General features: G+C 32.1%; 1 protein-coding gene across 2 annotated transcripts in view; it reads left to right on the top strand.

Annotated features, from left to right (window-relative positions):
- LOC106083425 (muscle LIM protein Mlp84B) overlaps positions 1-22905 on the top strand; it is an 88888-nt gene that overhangs the window by 59684 nt on the left and 6299 nt on the right. Inside the window, exons 2-6 of one of the 2 annotated variants that reach the window (XM_013246415.2) lie at positions 2309-2351; positions 2698-2836; positions 3074-3233; positions 20253-20379; positions 21981-22077. In XM_013246415.2, the coding sequence (XP_013101869.1) occupies positions 2722-2836; positions 3074-3233; positions 20253-20379; positions 21981-22077 (499 nt within the window). In that variant the 5' untranslated portion in view covers positions 2309-2351; positions 2698-2721. Of the gene's footprint in view, positions 1-2308; positions 2352-2697; positions 2837-3073; positions 3234-20252; positions 20380-20474; positions 20572-21980; positions 22078-22905 lie in introns of both variants that reach the window. The other variant, XM_013246414.2, reaches the window with a different exon arrangement.

Here is a 22905-nt window from a genome sequence, read left to right as displayed (position 1 = left end):
GTCTATATGGCAGCTATAACCAAATATGGTCCGATTTGGCCCGTTCAAGAAGCAATTTTTGAAGGCTGTAGAGTGTTCAGTGTTGCCGTTTTTGGTAGGTTCCAACTAAAATTGGTAGGTTTTTGTTCTCTTGGTAGGTTGGTAGGCTAACCTGAATTTTTGGTGGGTTTTTCCAACACAAAAATTACTCAAAATTATTTTACTTTCGTCGTTTCTGTGTATTCGTTAAAAGTGCAGAATAACGCCATGGATGTCGAGAAGCCAAATATTGCTACATGGGGTGTTATTGCTTCAAATCTCAGGAAAAATTATGTAATTTCTGATATTGACAGTAACTGGTACGAATATTAAGAGAACTCTTCCAAATTTTGTAAATTCTGAATAACAAATGAGCCTTATGTGAGTTCAATGCCTTCAGTGGGACAACAGAGCTTAATGGCAACAGCATATAGATCTGGTCCATACTCAGATGTGGAAGGGTCCATGTAACTGCGAAAATGGATAGTAAAAATGCATTTTTACCATATCCATATCCTATGGTGGTGGTTATAAAATAATGTTTACAGGAAATAATGTTTATCGAGACACAAACAAGTCTGTTAAAATTACACAAATTTTCACGAATTTTTATGCATTTTTATTAAAATTCTTATTATTTTAAAGGAAATGAACGTTGGGTTTTTATTCATGACAACATTAAGGTGAACTCCTTAATGCCGTTAGTCGATGAATATATACATCAGTTATTTCGTTCTTCTCCATCATTTCGATAACTCAATCATCGGCAAAGTACTAAAAGTGTTGCCATATTACAAAGCAAAGATTTGCCTAGAATTATTTTCCTTTCAGCCTTGTTTTTGTTTGTTTGCAATTGGTTACGAGATTTTTGTTGTTGAACACAATTAGCTCTCAGATAAGATAAATTTGATTTATATCACAGTTATTCGATATATCAACTGACTCATTGTAACACTTGCATTCATGAGTATATTTTTTCGCTGCTTTTCTTTTTTTTTGAATACTATTGGCATTGATATCATTTCAATAATTTTAATTTAGTTATGAATAATTGACTACAACAAAAAATACCACATATACTTATATATACATACAACCAATCATTATGTACATATGAATGTTTCATGCATCATACATTTTTATGGTTATTTTTGATGCTACACTTATAGATGGTCTTTTGATTTGATTTTATTTATTTATTATTTTATTTTTTTGTTTAGTATTTTTGTTTTTTTAGCTGTTGTTGTTTATTTCTCAAAACTACACAAAAATGAGTGTAATTTTAAAAATAGATTGCGCTATTTATAAGAAAATAAAAACAAAAACAGCTCGCACACAAACACCAAAACTAAAACTAAAATGCCCATAAATAACAGCAAAAAAAAAAACATGAGGGAAATTTCAAGAAGAATATGATTGGAAAACTGTATCAAAAACAATTGTTACAAGCGAAATTTTGTAATTCTTCCGTGTTGTAGACCCACACACACACGCATACACACAGATAAAAATGCAAGTATGCACATTTAAGGAGGATGAGTATGGCATAGAAATGTATTCCCATAATGATGATATTTTGTGGACTCTGCTGATTTTACATGGCAATCCCCCAAAAGTATATTTACGCCTCCATACATACATATATAGATTTTATAATAGGGAAATCAGGAGTTCTTCTTTTGCTCCCGAATTCCTATGCAGTGTTGAAAAAAAGTGTTACAAATACATACCATCATATTCTTGGCTAGCAAAATTAATGATGATGTTGATGAAGACGATGGCTTTCCAGGGGGATGTGGCAATGGTGCCGTAGCGGCATGTGTTTCTTGGCACACATTTGTATGTACGTGTGCCGCCACTTGTGTATGTAATAATGAAAAATGCTCTCAAACGTTGGGCTGTTTGTTGGCACCCACGTTATTTGGTAGGGAGACAACAGGCTGAGCAACTAAAAAATGCATATCTCGTGAGTGTAAAAAAACCATCGCTTTGTGCTTGATCATTTGTCATCTATCTCTCTTCTTTCCTATACTACCAATACAAAGTAAAGTTTTGCATGTTTTGTGCAATGCCACTCTGTAACACCAAGAGAACAACAAAAAGAGCGTGAGAGTATACAATATGCGGTTGACACACATGGAGCGAGAGAGAGAGAGAAGTAGAAATTTTTCAGTCAAATTTTCTCACAGCCTCTTTACGTTATCTCTATCCTCTTCTAATGTCTCTAATATGTGTTGTGCCGTGTGCAGTATGAAATAAAGACTACCTGCGCTGAGCATCAGTGAAGTTCATTTTAAATCGGTATTTTTCACGTAGTGGTACACCTCAGCGCGGTAAAGTGAATTTTTTTTTTTGTTTTCTTGAAATTGGTTCTATTATATTTTTTGCTGTTTTTCCTACCCCCATCTATGCTTATCTAAAAAAAACTACTTGCTTAACGCACACATAATAAAAATTATTTGAAAGAAAAAAAAAATTGAATAAAAAACTTTTCAAAAAAAGTATATATAACGCCATTTTCATATTTAAATTCCATTTTGAAGTGCATAACAAAATAATATCTTAAAACTGCCAACAATACCAGCCAGCGAGCATCAAGCCAGTTGTTAAAGAAAGAAAAAAATATAAGAAAATTTTAATAAAATTTAAACAAAAAATATATAACTTCCATTTCAATAGATTTAAATCAAAAAAACAACAAACATGCCTTTTGTTCCCGTCGAAACACCCAAATGCCCCAAGTGCGGCAAATCCGTATACGCTGCCGAAGAACGCGTTGCCGGAGGATACAAATTCCACAAGACCTGCTTCAAGTGTGGTATGTGTACTTTTCATATATTAAATAAAAAAACAAAAGGGGGCCTTTAATATGTCCAAAAAAGAAAAGGATTTAAGACTTTTTTTTTTGAATAAAAGCCCCCGTTTATTTTTAAAATTGTGTTGAAACTAGACACTAATACCATATTACAAAAATTCCCAACCTCCTTCCCCAACCTACCTCTCTCCAACAAAAAAAAAAAACCCCCCACCAATTTGTTTTCCCTTACATATATAGGCATGTGCAACAAAGCCCTTGACTCCACAAACTGCACAGAACACGAGAAGGAATTGTACTGCAAGAACTGCCATGCCCGCAAATATGGACCCAAAGGTTACGGTTTCGGTGGTGGTGCTGGCTGCCTTTCCATGGACACTGGTGCCCATTTGAACAAAGAGTAAGTGTTAACAGAAACAGAAAAAAACCCCTACCAAACAAAAAACATTTAACTGCTTTTGTCCTGTCTGTCTTTATGTGTGGTAGTATACAATGAATTTTTTCACCTTTGAAATTATTAAAGCTGAGCCTTATCCACCAATATACATACATATATAGATATTAGAAGATCCTTCCCTTTTCTTCTCTTGAACAATTTCAAAGGACACTTATCCCCCTAATAGATCTTTATATATGCTTATAGACAATAATAATAGGGCAATAACTGCTAACATTCATAGATAATGCATTGCCTAGATACATACCTGCATACTTTTTATTTATTTCAAGTTTTGAACATCACAAAATTCTTGCTTTGCACAAATGTGTGTGTCAGTTGTGCATATATGAATGAATTGGCAAGTCTATAAAAAGAACTGTGAATAAAACGCTTGCATAGTTGCCAAATTATTAAAAACTGTCATAGAGTTTCCCCATTCAAAAAAAAAAATGGTATTTGATGAAAAACTTTGGTGAACAACAATCAAAAAAAAAATTAAATGTTTTTTTGCTTTTTAAAATTGTAAAAAACAATATTACCAACTTAAAAATTTGAAAATTTTTTCGGCCGGCCGAATCTTGGTAACCCACCAACATGGATTCTACCCAAAATTTACACAAATGAACTTAGTTGAAGAGCATACGTACAACAATTCAGCCAAATCAGCTTAAGATTGAAGCTTCTTGGGGTTGTAGAAGACTAAACGGTAGATCGGATTTTATGGGAGATATATCAGGTTATAAACCGATTTGGTCTATACTTACTCCCCATGGACGTTAAAGGACATAACAGAACATTGCGTGAAAATTTTCAGCCAAATCGGAAGACAATTACGGCTTCTAGGAGCTGAATAAGTAGAATCAGGAGATAAGTACATATGGGAGCTATATCAGGTAATACAGTGATTTGGATCGTACTTGGCAATTCGAATAAAAATTACGAAGAACCACTTTATATGGATGTCATATCCAAATCTGAACCGATATGGCCCATTTACAATACCCAACGACCTTCATCAATAGGAAGGATCTGTGCAATATTACAAAGGAATATTTTGGATTTCAGCCTAAATGGATTACAATTTTGGCTTCCAGAAGTTTAAGATGTCAAATAGGGGTTATAGACAGATTTGGATCATACATATCACGGTTGTTAGAAGTCATGGAAAAAATACTACATGGTAAATTTTAACCAAATCAGATAAACATTGGGGCTTCTAGCCGCGAAGTAAAGTCGAAGGATCACTTATATGGGAGCCATATCCTAGAAGGCATTTTCCTTCTCCTGTTCCTGTGGTATCACAATGGACGAAAACGTCCAAGTGAGTCTGATGGCAGAGAGCCAATTAAACCTTACCTTACCTAACATAAAGAAAATCAAATTTAAAAATATTGTACAAAATTTAAGCCCAATCGTATGAAAATCGCGCCCTCTATGGGCGCAATGTATCCTAAGGGATACATTCATTGTCGCGACGCTTTTTTTTCAGTTTCACAAAAAATTTACTTTGCCGAAAGTATTGATAAGAAAAATATCAATCGATATTCAGACAAAACATAAAATATCCATAGTATCGATATTTTGCCAGCTCCAATGCACACACTGAATAAAATCAAATTTTAAACAGTCTGTTGGAAGTACAAAATTTAAGCCTAATCGGATGAAAATTGCGCCTTCTATAGGCGCAACGTATCTTAAAGGATACATTCGCATTGCTTATTTTTGTTAAATTTTGCAAAAAATTTAACTTTGCCTATAGTACTAAATGAATGAACATTCCATTAAAGAGCTGGGGAGCATGTCCGCTAATGACTCCGAACGCCTGGGTGCAAATCCCGGTTTGAACATTAGAAAAATATTCAGCTGTGGTTATACCCTTACTAATGCTGGCTACATTTGTGAGGTATCCTCCCATGTTAGAACTTTTCGACCAAGTGGTGTTGCTATGCGGCACGTCGTTCGGACTCGGCATAAAAAAGTGGCCCACGTTCAATGAGCTTAAACTTTAATCGGACTGCACTCATTGATATGAGAGAAATATCCACTGTTCCTTTGCCTATAGCATCGAAAGGAAAAATTTCAATCAATATTCAGACAAAAAATAAAATTTCGATAGTATCGTTAGCGCAATCTATATTACAATAGAATATCAAGACAATTAAGAATATACATATATACTATATGGAGTCAATATTTAGATGTTTTACAAACAGAATGACTAGACTATGGTGTTGGTGGTTAAAATAACTTGATAAAACCTAAAATAAAAAAAAAAATAATTTTAAGTGTTAACTTAAATTTATGAAATAGATTTTTAAAATTGACTTTTGAATCGAAAATTGTCTTATTTTCACAACTTATTGCAGCATTAAAGTAGATTTATATGACATATATCTAATGTAAAGCTGTATTAAGTTTCATGAATACCGATGTTTGTCTTTAAAAGTTTTTCAAACAAAGTTTTTTCAAAGCATTTTTAATTTGTTGATAACTCAAGTATTTCTCACGAACGTTGCACTCAATACCTTGCCTTTTTTAAATTTAAAACACATATTTTGATATTTCAATTCCATGATTCCTTGTGAATTGTACTAAAATTTTTGTGCACATTTGCAATTCCCTAACGGTTTTAATGAAAACTCCCAATATGGCAACCCTGTGTTGCTTCTAATATCTCGCCTATTCAAGTGAGAGTGGGAAAGAGCAACATGTGATCGCTTAAATGCGCTTATATTTTGGTTCGGACAGTAAAAACAATTAACTGTTAGTTCAAACAAGTGAAAATATATCGAAAACCTGTAAGTCATTGCAATTATTTGCCAAAAAAAAACTATTTATTCGATAAGCATGTAGCGGGGTGTGTGTATATGTATGTATAGAACAACGCGTGGTAATCGCTCAGCATTGCAAGTAAGACAGTATTTGAGGTTAGAGAAAAATTTAAAATATGTAACTGAAATCCTTTTGTCAATTAAATAAACAAATATTAAAACATGCCATTAAGAAAGAGGAAAAAAAATCACAATACTCAACAAGCAGTTATTAGTTAACCGTACACATTTTATAAGAAAACACTTAAATTCTGAGAAAATATATATGTACATACAAACCAAAAGTTATAGACTGCAATTTTGCAAGAGAGTGCGAAAAAAGAGAACGTTTTTTTTTATCGAAAGAGAGCCGAATGTATTTCAATTCAAGCAGTGAGATAAATTGCATATGATATCATGTAGTTGATAATTGTGTATGTGTTTGCGTGTCCATAGCGCCAAACTAATGTTTATAATTCCTTGCGTTTTCAAAGACCCCCTCTGAAGAATTTGACCTGTGTGTGTGTGTGTATGGAAAAATTAAACCACATACCATACTTTTTCCGACATAAAGAGCCATGCATACTAGCGACTTTAAAATAAAAATCTCCTGCTACACTATTTTACTCTATCCTATTGTGTTATGTGGCATATACTTACACACATACTTTTATAAATATTTTTATATACATATATATAAATATGTAGATGAATTGAAAGAGAGATGTAGTATAGAAAATTGTTAAATTAACAAACATACACTTGCAAAATACAACATTACGCACACACCTATATACATATATGTATACACACATACAAACATTTGAACATACACACCTACAAGTATCTATAACAGCCAAGCCAAGCCAAGCAGGCTGTTATGTATGTATATAATTGTGTCACCGTTTATTTTTAATTACTTTTTTGCGTTGTTTTTCTCTCAATTCTCTTCAAAAAAAAAAAAAAAAAAAATGCAAATTAAAAAAATTGAAGAAAAAAATTCAAATATGTACACACTTTTTCATTTTATACAACAACAAAAATATATATATATACATTTCAATAGATGTATTATAAGTTATAAAAAACACAAAAACCAATGTTTAACGATACACATGTTGATTTGATTGAGTTTGTAAATTTGAATTAAACACAAAAAATTGGTTTAATCACACTATATATGTATTTTATTGTTGCTACTATAATATATATATATATATATATATTTTTTTTCCACTACTATAATTTGTTTATTTTCATCATATATTAGTGTTAGCCCTAAATGCTATATTATAGTATTGTATGTTTTTTTATTCGTTGTTATTTCTGTAACTACTTACTTCTACCAGCTGCTGCTAAATATGTTTTTTTTTTAAATCTACCTCTACTACACCTCTTCTATAAATACAAAAACAAACACATACTAAGTTGTTATTTCGTTTCGTATTATCACAGCTAAATTACTTACTGGCGAACGAATTCTAGACGCACCCCAATGGAATTCAGGATTCGATCTGTTTGAGTTTCAATGTCATGTTTCCGTTTAGTCCAATTTGTTGTTTACTACTACTACTCTACCACCTACTCTACTACTACTACTACTCTGCTCTACTGTACTACTACCACCTAGTGCACCTTCTACCAAAACGTGTACCGTTATCCCCATGTGTATAGAAAACAAACATAGCTAAGCAAGCTAAACTCAATCAGAATTAGATCAGAAAAGTACCTACAAAAATCAAAAACAACAACAACAACAAAACAGAACACAACACTTAAAAATATGGTCTTTACAAAATTTTATTTTTGTTTTTCCTATACAAAAAATTTAATTTGGTGTCCTTTTTTGTTTTGTCCCAAAGAAGCAAAAAAAAATTTTAAGGAATGATGATGTTTTTGTATACAAGAGAGAAAATTGTTTCATAATATGACCACCATTCAAAAATCCAACAACAATAATGTATTCTTTTTGTTATTATTTTGTAATAATTATTTAATATGTTGCGTCTAATATTTTTATATATACATACATAAATAATGAACTTTTTACATACATACATATATATATTTTTGTTATAAAATGAAATGAAGAAATTGTCAAATAAAAAATATAGAGATTCTATTCAACAAAAAAAAAACACACACACACAAAACCAAAATAATTTTGTTGTAATCTACTTAAATTTATTTGTTCCAATGTAAAACAAAGATAAACGGTGAGAATATATGTATATATATATATATATAGTACTAAACTAAATCAACTAAAACAACTAAAAAGAAAACAATCAACTGAATCGCATGGCTTAGCCAAAAATGTAGAAAAAACAATAAAACAAAAAAATTTAAATTAAAAGAAAAAGAAAACATAACAAATTGATTTTAACAACATATATGTATATATAGCCACTAAAAACAAACCAAAAACAAAAAATTGCATACATAATCATTTATTATTTAATACAAAAACTGACACTTAAAATCCCCTTCCAAACAAACTCCCTATTAATTGTAAATATCAAAACATCTTTTAATATCTACTACTACTAATTGAACATGGCTTTATGCCGTCTTCTCTCAGCAGGTCTTTAACAATAATGTATATATACATAACTCTCTCACTCTCTCTCTCTCTCGATCTCTATATACCTATATATTTATTTCTAAAGCATTTCTTATGCTCATAACATTTTTGTTCGTAATAACAACTTTACTCAATGCCAATTTCATGTTATCTAATCCTATATCATGTGTAAAGGTTGAGCTTTAGCAAATAAACTAAGAATTAATCAATAACTGGTTAACATTTTTAGTAATTGACAAAAAAAAACGAAGAATACGATCAGAAATGATTGTGAGCTGGAAACATAAAACACTTGCGGTTTACCACAAAACAAAATAAAAATTAACAACAAAGTAGTTTCTGATTTCAACAAAAACTCAAAACATTAAACCAATGAAGAATGTGAGAATGTGCATCAAGTGCAAAAGATAATGAAACCACACCATAGTATTCCCAACGTGTCATATGTGAGAAAGATATTCACTGTAAACACGAAGGCTGAGTTTAACCTAACTATTGTGAATGGCCAAAATAGCAAGCAAATATTAACGGCCGTAATCACAAAACTTAATTTACAGTTCTATAAAGGAAACCCTATTTCAAATCTACTTTAAGTTTTGTGAACGCGGGTTTAAGGTTTGCGTCATGTGATATTAAATAACGAAATAATTTTTATTCCCAAAGAAACACTGAGAATCCAAAGATTAGTTAAACACATAGCATTGGTTTTAGTAACGTGTCAATAGTCAGGGTTGGAAATTGCGCCAACTTACAGCAATAAACATTATGTTGAATTAACCGTGATTATTGTGAATGAACGAGATAACGAGTTCTAATTGCTGGAGGCATTGATATCGACATGTGAAATGTGAATTATAAAATGATGGATTTGAAAATAAGACACCGAAAGGTTTTTTTTAACCAAGAAAACATTGCCTTTCATAGTGAAACGAAGTTGTAATTACTTTGCAAAGGCATTAAAATGCAAGTTTGGTTTTAAAAAGTTATTTTAATATATACCCAGCTAACGGTTAAGTGGCACAGAATGCAATTTGATTTACTTTAACAGCTTAGGTTGGCTTGGATTAGAATGGTTTAGAGTGGAATTCTGCAATCAGACTCACAAATTTTAATCCATTGGTAGAAGAAAGGAATTTTTCTTTTACTACTACTACTAAATTTCCCATTAACATTCCATTAAGGACCATGTGATGCTTCTCTTATATCTATGAGTGCAGTCCAATTAATATTTTATGCTCAGTAATGAGGAGTCTCCTTTTTAATGCAGAATCCGAACGGCGTATCGCATGGCGATACCACTTGATAGAGAAGTTTTAACATGGCAGGATATCTCACAAATGTAGCCAGCATTAGTAAGAGGATAACCACCGCTGAACATTTTTCTGATGTTCATGCCGGGATTTGAGCCCAGGTGTTCGGTATCATAGGCGGACATGCTAACCCCTGCGCCATGGTGGTCTGCTTTGTTCTTTTAAGTTTCTTTTAATTGAACCAGCCAGATCACTTGGAAAAACTTTAGATTTATTCAAACGAATCTTTAATGAGATGGGATCTAATGTGAAACTTCTGCTAACTGCTAATGCAATGTCAGATGTACAGGGTAAAGTTCGATTTAAAGTTGAATTTTATGCAAGATTTTTTTCAAGATTGATAGGATGGGAGATGGTGAAAATCACTTTATATTAAAGAGACGCGTGATTGACTGACTGACTGATCATTGCCCAGCCCAAACTGCTAAAGCTAGTATCATGAAATATTGCAAGAATGTTGACCTTAAGTCTTGGTGACGGGGGACTTGGTGATATTCGTACTTTAAGATTCTAAAAAGTACCAAATTGTACAAGAAGGTGAACGAAATGAAAAATCACAAAATAGTTCCGGAAGTGGTAAAGATAAGACGTTTGGTGCCGCACTATTGTTACTGCCGGTCTTTTTTCCATAAATTGAGCTAGAGCTCTGAATTTTGATTCACCGGTAATCTGTTGCAACAACTAACGTTGGTTCACTAAATGAATTTTTAGAATTTGGTACATTTAGGTACTAATAGTACTCGAAACGGGAGAAAAATTTCCCTTAGTGCTGCATTTGGTACTATTTGGTACTCCTATTATGGATTGAGCTAGAGCTATGAAATTTGGCATGTAGGAACAACTAGAATACATGTTTGATGGCTAACTGATTTCTTCAGAATCCGTGCATATTGGTTCCAAAAAGTGAAATAGCTACCAAAGTTTAAAAATAGCTCAGTAATTTCTACTGTTTGACACTTTTTTTCAAGATTGAGATTCAAGATACTAAACCTTTAATATCGGTCGACAAGGAGTTTTTTTTTTAATTTCGTACATGTAGGTACTAAAACGTACAAAATAGCACATTCTTTACGAATTGAGTTAGAGCTTCAAAAGGTATAGGTATACCTTGAGAGTATATTTCGGACAACAGGTAGAATTTTTTTTTTGGAATTCTTACATTAAGGCACTAAAACGTACAAAATAGTTCAGTAATTTCTATTTGGCACTTTTTTCAAGATTGTGCCACAGATCCCAAAATTGGGATACACTTAATACTAGACATTATATATCGGTCGACAAGGAGAATTTCATACATGTTGGTACTAAAACGTACAAAATTGCACTTTCTTTACGAATTGAATTAGAGCTTCAAAAGGTATACGTATTCCTTGAGAGTATATTTCGGACCACAGGTAGATTTTTTGAAATTCTTACATTAAGGTACTAAAACGTACAAAATGTTGTCTTCTTTTACGGATTGTGTTAAAGCTTTTAAAATTGGTTTAATGTTACTTCTTAACAGTATATGTTTTGTGCAACTAGGAGATTTTTTGTAAATTCGTACATTTAGCTACTAAAACGTACAAAATGGTATTTTCTTTTCAGATAGGGTTAGAGGTTTAACATTGGGGATACAGTTATAGCTTGATAGTATATTTAAGGCGATTAGATTTTGTTTGAAATTTGCACATTTAAGTACTAAACGTACAAAATTGTTCTTTCTTCAAGGATTAAGCTACAGCTCGCCAAATTGGGATACAGTTTCAGCTTGATAGTATATATTTGCAAACTTAGAGTTTTTCTTGTAATTCGCACATTTAAGTACAAAATTGGGATTTCTTTGAAATTTGTACATTTGTTCATTTGATTAAAGCTACAGCTTTCGAAATTGGGACACATTTACAAATTGACAGTATATCACGCGACTAGAGGATTTTTTTGAAATTCAAACATCTTGGTACTTAAACGTACAAAATTTTACTTTTCTCACAAGTTATGGTAAAGCGCAAATGTAGCATCAGAGGCGACGAAGTGACCGGGGATATGCTAATCTGTCTTTATTTTGAATTCCTGACAATGCAACAAGTTTCTTTATTCAATGGTAGTTATTTTCATTTAACTGTTCTTTAATTTGACCTTGAACGGTTTACAACTTTCGGTGGTTCCACTTTAACGATTAATGTGTTTGGACTCACATAGAAGTATATCATAAACAAGTAAAAGCGTGCAAAGTTCGACCGGGTCGAATCTTTTATACCCTCCGCATTCCTCAAGTTATTTGAATGATTTTTTCAAACATATATAAGCAATATGAAGTTATTGACCGATATGGGCCGTTCTTATCATGTATGTTAGAAGTAATAGAAAAATACCACTTCAAAAATTCCATGCAAATCGAGTAATAATTGCGTCTTTCAGAGGCTTATAATATCAAATTGGAAGATCGGTTTATATGGTTATAGCTACATCAGATTATCATCTGATTTAGAAAATACTGGTCACAGTTGTTGGAAGTCATACCAAAAGCACATATGGATGATTTCAACCAAATTGGGTAATAATTGCGCCCTGTAGTAGTTCAAGAAATCTTATCGGAAGCACACGAACAGTAGCATACATACAATGTAAGTAACTTCGTGCGCCTTCATTCGGTGGACGCATTGTTGTTATTTTACATAATATTGTCGTTATTTTACACTTGGTTTGTTCGGGACAGAAATGTCCCTCATACACACACAATTAAGATTTAAGATGCATAAATCCAGCTACTTTTTGTTTCTTTAACAAACTATTAGTACCTCAATGCGTATACGTGATGCTATAAAAATGAATAACACGTATACGCTCCATAATACAATAGCAGTATCGATCGATCGTTGACCCGCTCAATTCCACCATACATGACTAGGGTGTACATTCGATTAGTCGTTGCTCGATTAATCGATTATTCGTGACTTTTCAAATAATCGAACAATTGAAACAAACAATCGAATAATTTAGGACCATTTAGGATCGATTGAATGTTAAAAAAGGCTTAAAAACATTTGAATTGCGTCATTTGTGTCCATTTTTCGATTGAGATGGAATATCTTGATTTAGTTTAAAAAGAAAGATCAAATAAATCAGGTCCATTCGCCCTATTTACAATTCAATTTGACATACAGATATGATAAATATTTGAAGGATAAGATTTTAAAAAATATGCCAAAATATATAATTTCAATTAATCGGTTAATCGTCAACCTCTTTCGACCTTGTTGGATTAATCGTTGAACCTTGATTTTCAAATAAACAATTAATCGAATAATCAAAAAATACAAATAAATGTACACTCTTTACAATACCAAGGATAAGGTAACTCGCATTTTTTATCTGTTGTCGGCATAGTTGCTGAATTTTCGAATTGTTTCACGGTTGACAAATGTTTTTATTTCCATACAAAAAAAAACGTTTTTATACCCACCACCGAAGTAAAGTTAGCTGCAAGTTATGCTTTCGAGTAAAATTTATCACCTTTACATATAACGTTAAATCGATAACAAAATAGTCCAATAGAATATGTAAATTGCACTTTTGGGCAGAATAATAGCATTGAAATCTTAATTTCTCTTGTATAAACGTCTTCAATAAAAACGCCTTTCGTTAATTACAACCGAACACTTTGATTATAGTAATTTTTGTGAGAAACATAAATGAGTATAAGAAGTAGAAGTAAAGCACTTTTACACTGACCACTAAAACATATTTTAATGACTCAATCAACTGTTTTGTCTTAATAAAATCAGCTGACGTGGGTCATATATCCGTATTTAATGACCAGTGTAAACACGCTTGAAGAGTGATTAATTCTATTCTATTCTCTGTGAGAAAGTAGACGAAGGACATTCAGTAAAAAACTTTAAAGGCTATCGACAAGTGAGCATGTGGAAATGGAATCTTGCCGTGAACATTCCATTAAGCAAAAGATTTCCAATGCAAGTTTTACACCATAGGTAGAATATTACTATTTTAAAAGCCAAATCCAATTCAAAAATATGAAAAAGTTATCTGATGTACTTGCCAGGATTTATTTTCTGTAAATCTTTATAAATATTTATGTACTTTTCGCGGAAATCCCTTATATTAAGTAACTCATAAACTTTTGAACATGTGAAGTAAATTTTTTTGCTATAAGTTTCATGAAAAAAGTTTTAATTTTAATTTGTATTCATGTAACTTACCACTTGCTTTATTTTAATAGTTTTAAAGTTTACCTGTAAATAAAACGAGGGAGAAACAATTAACCTTGATGTCATTAAATTCAAATTGTAAATTTTTTTGAAAATTTGTTTTGACGGACTTGATAATCATATGATTTTATTAGTGAATCCTGTTTGATTTTTTACCATATGTTGCTGTCAACCTTTAGTCTGTCAACATGTTTTCCGATTAGACAGTGACCTGTCATGACGGACACAATGACTGAGACGTCTGTTCTACCCAATGACAGCAAAGCAGTTGACCTCTTCAAGTCTAGATTAGGCCACATAGTTTTGGAATGCTCACAGCCCCCTCTTTGTGACAATCTATCATTCGTTGCTCTTGAGGCCTGATCCTGAAATAATAGCTCACATGTCGCTAGAGGCATACCCTCAGAATCCATTTTCCCTGGAACTTATAAGGTAGCTCGTTCGCCTTACAATTCCCTGGGATATCTCTGTGCACCGACACCCAGAATTTTGAACTGTTCGGCCATTTCGTTGAGAGATCTGCGACAGTCGAGAGCGATTTTTGTGTTCAGACACACATTCTCCAGGGATTTAATGACTGCCTGGCTGTCTGAGAAGATATTTATGCCGATGGTCGTTTTGACATTATATCTTAGTCACTACACCACTTCCTTAATTGCAAGGATCACCGCTTGATACACACTGCTGTGGTCGGGTAACCTTTTCGATATGACCAGTTCTAGATTTTTAGAGTACACCCCAAAGCCCACCTTGTCGTTTAGTTTAAAAAAATCCGTATGGAAGTCTACGTAACTTCTGGTACCAGGGATATCGTGGTTCCAAGCGTTTCTATCAGGAATAGTGGTACAGTACTTTTTATCAAATGTTAACAATAACAAGTTTCACAAGTTTAATGGCGAAAATTTTAAAATTTGTATGCCGTTTGAGTGCTAAACATAAACTTGTTACGTGAATCCTGACAACCAAACAACAAATGAAGAAATAGCTATAGGATTCACTAATAGAAGGTTAGGTCACATGAAAAAACATAAAGTGAATAGGCCCCATGAATATCATTAAGGATGTCAAATCTGCCGATTGAAAATAGGAGAAAACTCTAACACGGAATGAATGTAAAAAGAGAACAAGTTGACATCCTCAATGCCAAGTACTGCCAAAAATTAAAAAAAAAAAATATCAGCTGATTGCTTGGCTTAACCTTATTTAGTGAATCCTTTAAATAGCTATAAAACACATTTAAGCGACAAGTGTAAACTTGCTATTACATTTCTGTCATATTAAGAAGTTATACTATGTTCAGACCAAAGCTATTTTGAGCAAACGACACGTGATCCCTTTATAATGCTGGGAAAACGACTCGTTTTCCTTTCAAATCAAAACATCTCAATTGGTGTGTACGGTTGAGATGTTTTTCAAGACGACATAAGCAAAACGAGTCAATGAAGACATAGCATTAGGGTAACCAACTCACCAATTGCTTAGTCCAACTATTCACAAAAAGTAAAATGTTGGCTATCTAACATTAAAAGCATGAAATAGGCGTGCTATACAAATTGCTGGCAAGCTATTCAAATTGTTTACAAATTGCCACTGTACAATAGATAGCATGATTGAAAATAGCTAAAGTCGATAATGAGCATTTATTTCATACAGTACAAAAATTGTACTGTATTGTATGTTTACCACTATATATATCTCAATCTCAATTAATCAATAAATGATTTGTTTAAAATATTCCTAACAAAAATCAAAAATTCATAGCTTAAAAAAACATTTTTTCGCTATCAACAGCATGATGATAAAATTAAGGATATATTCTCACTAAAAGCAAAAACAAAACATTTATTTCAATTGTCAAAAATTACATTTTTCTTTGTTTATTTTGCCTAATATTTCTTTCTCCTTCACTCTATCGTTTAGGGTCATTCTGCATAGAAAATTAAAAATATTCTCTTTTAATTTAGAATGTTAGCCATATATATATATATATATATATATATATATATATATATATATATATATATATATATATATATATATACATATATATATATATATATATATTAACTTTAAAAAGCCTTGACCCACATTTTTTCAATGCCATCTTAAATAAGTACAAACAGCTGTAGGCTTCTAGATCGCGCTGCTTGAAAAGACCTTGACCTCATTTAAACATAATGCCAGGTGGCTTCTATACCTAGTCGTTGTAATATAATATATGTACATGATTTTTTTTTTGTTTTAAATTTATTTTTAGAGTTGTTTTGAAACATTTTCTTTTGAAAATATTCCACGAATATGTATTTAAAATGTTTATTCCCCTGTCATAACCCTAAATTCAAAAAAACAATTAATTGGTATGTCTAAATGTTTTGGTAGAATATATAATATGTTGTCTTTGTTTTTTTTTTTTTTTAATTTTTAAACATATAGTCACCTTTGTTCTTGATTTAGCAGAGTTAAAAACCACAATAATAGCACATCATATGGACTGATTGATTTTAGTATAAGAGCTAAGCGACTCTTAATACAATGAACTGTCATTTTGAAATCTTTCAAAGTAGAAGTAAAAAATTGATTTATCTTAAGGTAAACCCCTTTTGGGATTTTTTCAAGTGTCTCAAATATTTTTACTGTATAGTCTTCTGCCAACTCTATTTTTTTGTTTTTGACCCAAAAAATAGCTTGTGTGTATGTAAACAAATTCATAAATTCTAATTTTATGACAAAATAATTACTTTTTTTTGTTTTAAAATTCTTAAGTGCTGTGACGCTATAGGCTTAACAAGTAAATACGAAACTATTTTTAAAAATACATACTATTTTTAACAATGTAGTCTCATGTTATATATAGTCTCAGGTTATCACAAACAAGGTGTATTTTAAGAATTGTTTTTCTAACGTCCGTTTCTTTGTGCTCGGTGGCAACTTTATACATTTCTGATGAAAATATGCTTTTCTGTGAATATTTTCGGAATTATGATATATATTATATATACACATATTGATATAACTTCTTATATATTTGGTTTATGATTTTTAATATAAATTCACAACATAAAAATAAAATTTGTATCTGCAAGAAATCCGAACGATTTATCGTAGATTGTGTAGGTACCATTAAATAAATTAAGCTATTCTGCTAATGAGTCCAAGAGTCCTAAAGAGGACAACGACCCACTCAAATCCAACTAGAAAGTCAAACTCTTTGTTTACATTTTAATTTTTGTTATCATTTTCGTTGCTTACAATAGTAATGAAGCAGATGATGGCAACGCATCAATGTAAAAACGCTAGAATGTCAAAATACTTTGACAGTAGTGAGAGGTGTGATAGATTAGTGGCAATTTCCACCTTCCCCCTCACAGAGTTGTAACGTTGATTATTTTATTATTAGACAAGTGAGTTTTCCCTCCTGATTTTACTTTGGTTTACTTAATCTAGGTCAGTGATAGACACACTAACACAGTTGAAAAAAATTAATTGTGTTTGTATGAGGGGCAGTAAACCTTAACCAATCAAGATAATAGCAATGCGTCGACCGAAAGAAAGCAAACGAGTTGCTTACACTATCCGTTTGTGTGTAACTGCCCATCTATGCTATATACAGACAGCTGAGTACAATTTTTTCTCGCGGAGTACACTATCTGTCAACGAGTTCTCATAACGTTCGATTGTTTGTGTGTATTATAGTCACAGAGGTTCGATCGCCTCGTTGAAGAGGCAATACGTCCAAAGATTAGAAATATACGAAGAAAATTAAGGGAAGGGAGAATTTCAACATAACTGTGTATGAACAATGAATGAATTTCCAATGGATTGTAGAACCTTTTGCTTTTAAACTTTAAATTATATTTACAAAACACTTTTTAACACTGTTGATTACTTCTTTTTGCTAATTAACTTGTATTTTTCTGCTGATTTTATGTTCACCAAATTCCTTTTTCTCCTCTCTTATGTGACTCTTAAGAATGAAACAAAAGAAAACGTGAGATTTCTAATCGTTGTTTGTGGTTGCCATTTGTTTGAGAGAATGAACATTCAAATCTTAAATCTATGATTATATTGTTGATGTTGATGGGTAGAGCTCTTGATTTTTTATGGTTGGACAACTTATGCTACATGTAATAAATAAATTTTGCATACAACACATGGTACAATTAAAATGTAGCGTCATTAGCACAACAACAAAAATCTACCCCCAACAAAACCACCTTGATTGGCAAATGCCATAAACTCAAATGTCAAAGTGGTTTTAGCAATAAACGTGTTTTATGTTTATATTTGTATTTTCATCATTATTACCCTGTTTTGTTGCTCATGTGTGAATATCAAAACAAATAAAACATCGTTTCAAGATTTTAGAAAAAAATCACAGCTGTGTTTACAAGCATTTGACATTTAGAATTATGGTCAAATCAAAATGAAAATATTGTACTCAGCTGTTCGCCTAACCTCACCTTATAAGTGCATCCTGCATACACCATAAGCCTCCAGAACTTCATTGTATTTGATGTAACATTCAAATAATTTTTACTGCATTGTAAAGAAATCAAAAGGGGACTGCCATTGCATTAGCGCTTGTTTATATAAAATTTTAATCGAAAATACTAGAAAAACTTTAAATATTTATAAATCATAAGAAATTAAATCTAATCAGAAGATTAGATAAAAAACTATGTTGATTGAGACCTCTGGAACTATGGGAGGGTTGCGTTCCAAAGAGATACGATAAACAATCAGAGTTATGCTAACAGAAGTTTGTGGCACTTATAGTCAACCAAAAGTGGAAGGACCCCATGAACATTAAGAATGTCTAAATATTCTGATCGTAAATGTCGCAAATTAGAGAAAACGTAAACAAAAAATTAATGTAAATAAAAGGAAAATTGACAGTTTTAATGACGAGAATTTTAAAAAAGTAAAAGCGTGCTAAATTCGGCCGGGCCAAATCTTATTAACCCTCTACCATGGATCGCACTTGTCAAGTTCTTTGCCTGGTAACAAAGGCTAATGGATTGAAGCTATATCAGCTTATGAACCGATACGGACCATACTTGGTTGGTTTCGACTATATCAAAATATGGACCAATATGGCCCATTTACAATCCCAACTGACATTTGTGCAAAAATTTCAAGCGCCTTGCATTATTCCTTTGAAAGTTAGCGTGCTTTTGACAGACGGAGGGTCATGGCTAATTCGGTTTAGAATGTCTAGACGACAAGAATATATGTATATACTTTGTTGGGCATCAGATAAATATATCGATATGTTACAAACGGAATGACGAAATTAGTATGGTGGAGGGTATAAAAATTATGTCGGCTGATTGCTTTCCGTAAAATTATTTTGTGAATTCTCTTAAATAACTAAATACAAATATTAGCTACGGCATTTCAATCAGAGATGACAACAAACGATACCTCCTTTACTGCCAAATCCATTAAGTTTTTGTCACTAGATTAAATGAAAATCAGCCGATTTTATAAAGGAAAAACTACTGTGCCGAATTACCGCATACGTTATCGAGTGCTCTTTCGAATCGAATGAAATTTCATCTCCTATTTAATGGATGTTATACCCATTTTAAAATCATTTTGATGTCAAACTTTTTAAAAACTATGATCGACTTAAATATTTGCGTTTTTAAAATTCAAAAATTCTCTTTCAATAAAGAAATATATAATTCACAATAGAGAGATTTCGAACGGGTTAACTCGTTCACGTATGTGGTAATTCGGCTCCTGATTCAGAGGAATTAGCGAACAAATCGAGTAGCTAAAAGATAGTGGTTTTGGCAGTAAATCTATCTTGAGGGGAAACAAAGCTTTTGAGCATAGTAGAGCAAGTTCACATAATTCCAAAGTTATCCAGTATTTCTAGTTTTTGATTTTTATCTATTTTTTTTTTTTTTTATTTCTTTAATGTACACAATTGATAATTTTCCCACAGGTCGTTTAAAGAACTGCCAACATTTTTCATATATTTTTATTTCAATTTAAATATATATTTCTTTATATTTCCCTACTTATATCACTTTCTAACTGTCTATTTCTATTTTCAGAGAAGAGGGTCTCCGTAATGGTGCCCGTTTGGAACCCAAAAGAATTGCCAAAGCCCCCGAAGGTGAAGGTTGCCCACGTTGTGGCGGTTATGTATATGCTGCTGAACAAATGTTGGCTCGTGGCAGGGTAAGTAATTCCATAAACCTATTTCAACTTTATTGAAAACTCATTATGACACCATAAATGCTTTTTAACAAATTCTCCACTGTGCAATAAAACAGGGTTATCATCGACGTTGCTTCAAATGTTTACTTTGTAATCGTACATTGGATTCAACCATGCATTGTGATGGACCTGATAGGGAAATCTATTGTAGAGGTATTTAATGTTTATGAAAAACATAAAAACAGCAATTTGGTGTTAAATATTTTACATTTTATCATTTCCATTTCAATGTTGAAATTTTGTGTTTTATGTGAATTGGGTTACATGAGGCTAAACAGTTGAAAACACATATTTTTCGAGATTACTTTTTTGAGAAACAAAAAAAATCTCGAAGATAACATATACTTTTACTAAAATTGTTTCATAAGTTATGGGTTAATGTCCCACTGAATGAAATCAGCAAGTTTTTTTTGCTACAAAATCTATTATCTGAAAAAAGTAATCCGGAATCCGAACATAGTACCAGCCTTTAGGGGGAAACTTAATAGTGGATTTAATATGTCCATTCACAATAGACATAGACATTAAATACAAATGATTGTATTTAAGCTAACTACAATAGATCACAGGATTCACTGAATAAGGTTAAGCCAAGCGATCAGCCGATATACTTTTTTTTTAATATTTGGCAGTACTTGGCATTGAGGATGTCAACTTGTTCTCTTTTTACATTCATTCTTTGTTTACGTTTTCTCCTATATGATGACATTTTCAATCGTCAGATTTGACATCCTTAATGATGTTTATGGGGCCTATCCACTTTGTGTTTTGCATGTGACCTAACCTTCTATTAGTGAATCCTGAATACATCAGATGCAACTTAGAAAATACTTTTCAAATTATCAACAAAATGATATTTATGTTTGGCAGTTTGCCGAAAGAGGTTAGTTTCTATTTCATGATATTACTAACCTTAAATAAACGTTGACTAACGTTTAACCCATTAACACCCCTTGATTTCCTTGTCTGATTTTGGCGAAATTTCGTAAATACATTATGTACAGCTTTGATATAGAGGTAGTAATTTTTCCAACGAAAATTAAAAAAAAATTAAACAAAATTTCCATTTTAATTCCTAAGCCACTATGTTTTTACAAAAAACAAAATATTTTTTTTAACCTTTTATGACCATTTAACGAAGAAAAGTGGATTTTTATGACTTTGACATAAAATCGCAGCTGCTGTCAAAAGCAGTAGGCTTATCGCCATAAATTTATTTTTTTTTAATATAGAAACCACCAAATGCAACAGATACTAAAACGGTTTCTAGATATCTCACTTCTAAGAATTTTAGGAACATTTGTGTGCGATTTTTTTTTTTGCATATAAAAAATTGCCGATTTTCGAGAAGCCATTAGGATACTCGTTCCTAACACAAACTAGAATCTTTCTAAGACAGCTCTATTCTCGAGTATTTATCTACCTACTCATCGTTAAAGGGTTAATATTAACTTTGAAAAATTCGTCCTTGTACTTTGTTTTTCTCAGTGTTCATCTACTGTTATTTCCATGTTAAATGTTCCTGTTTGTAAGTGTTTCGTTTTTCTATGTTTCAATTTTAGATGTGGCATAAGGAATGCTTCAAATGTGGCAATTGTTCCAAAGGTTTAGATTCCATTCTCTGTTGTGAAGCTCCCGACAGGAATATCTATTGCAAAGGTAAGTAATAAATGTTATCTAATGTCTAAATGTGCTTAGAAAAAAATCCATATGAAGTCATAGCATTAAACTCATGCTTACTGTCAATACGCATTTAAAAGGTGCAATCCAACAACTAAAGAAACTTATGGTTGTGTATGTACGTGTGCAGGTAAAATGAGAGAATAAGAGAAACACAAACACAAACAAAGGAGAAAAGGAGCAAGTAAATGTAAACACAGAACTTTCATCTTAATACCGTCAAACGGGCCTGCTGATTTCAGCCGTTCGCGTGAGACCCCCTTTTTAAATTCGTCTTGACTTACCGTATAGTTAATTTGGTAGGAGTTGTCAAATATTTTCTATTCACTCTTTCCGGGTATCTTCTAGGCTTTTAGTATATTTTGTTGGCGGAGGTGGCGATCTATTGTAAAGGTATTTAAAATCTATTGTATCCTCCAGCCTTTGTGGTGCTCACAGCTTTCAGGAGCCGGGCTTTTAGTATATATTGTACTTATGCTGATTATTGAAAACGTAACTGGTTTTATCTCCGTTTTCAATAATCAGTAAAAATCACGCTACAGTCTTTAAAAATTGAAGATGGGCTGTATAAGACTATATCTTGATATACTGTATATTGATATAAAGACCGATATGCGGATTTAAGGTCATAAGCCCATAAAAGCCAAATTTTTTGTCCGATTTTGCTGAAATTTGGAACAGTGGGTTGTGTGAGGCCCATGACATCCTTCCTCAATATTGCCCAATTCGGTCCAGATTAGGATATAGCTGTCATATAGACCGATTTCTCCACTTTAGGTCTTAGTTCCATTAAAGGCACATTTATTG

Source organism: Stomoxys calcitrans, chromosome 5 (assembly GCF_963082655.1).
Source record: "Stomoxys calcitrans chromosome 5, idStoCalc2.1, whole genome shotgun sequence".
Taxonomy (NCBI): Eukaryota; Metazoa; Arthropoda; class Insecta; order Diptera; family Muscidae; genus Stomoxys; species Stomoxys calcitrans.
The sequence above is the reverse complement of the archived record's forward strand: the minus strand, read 5'-3'. Positions and strand labels throughout refer to the sequence as shown.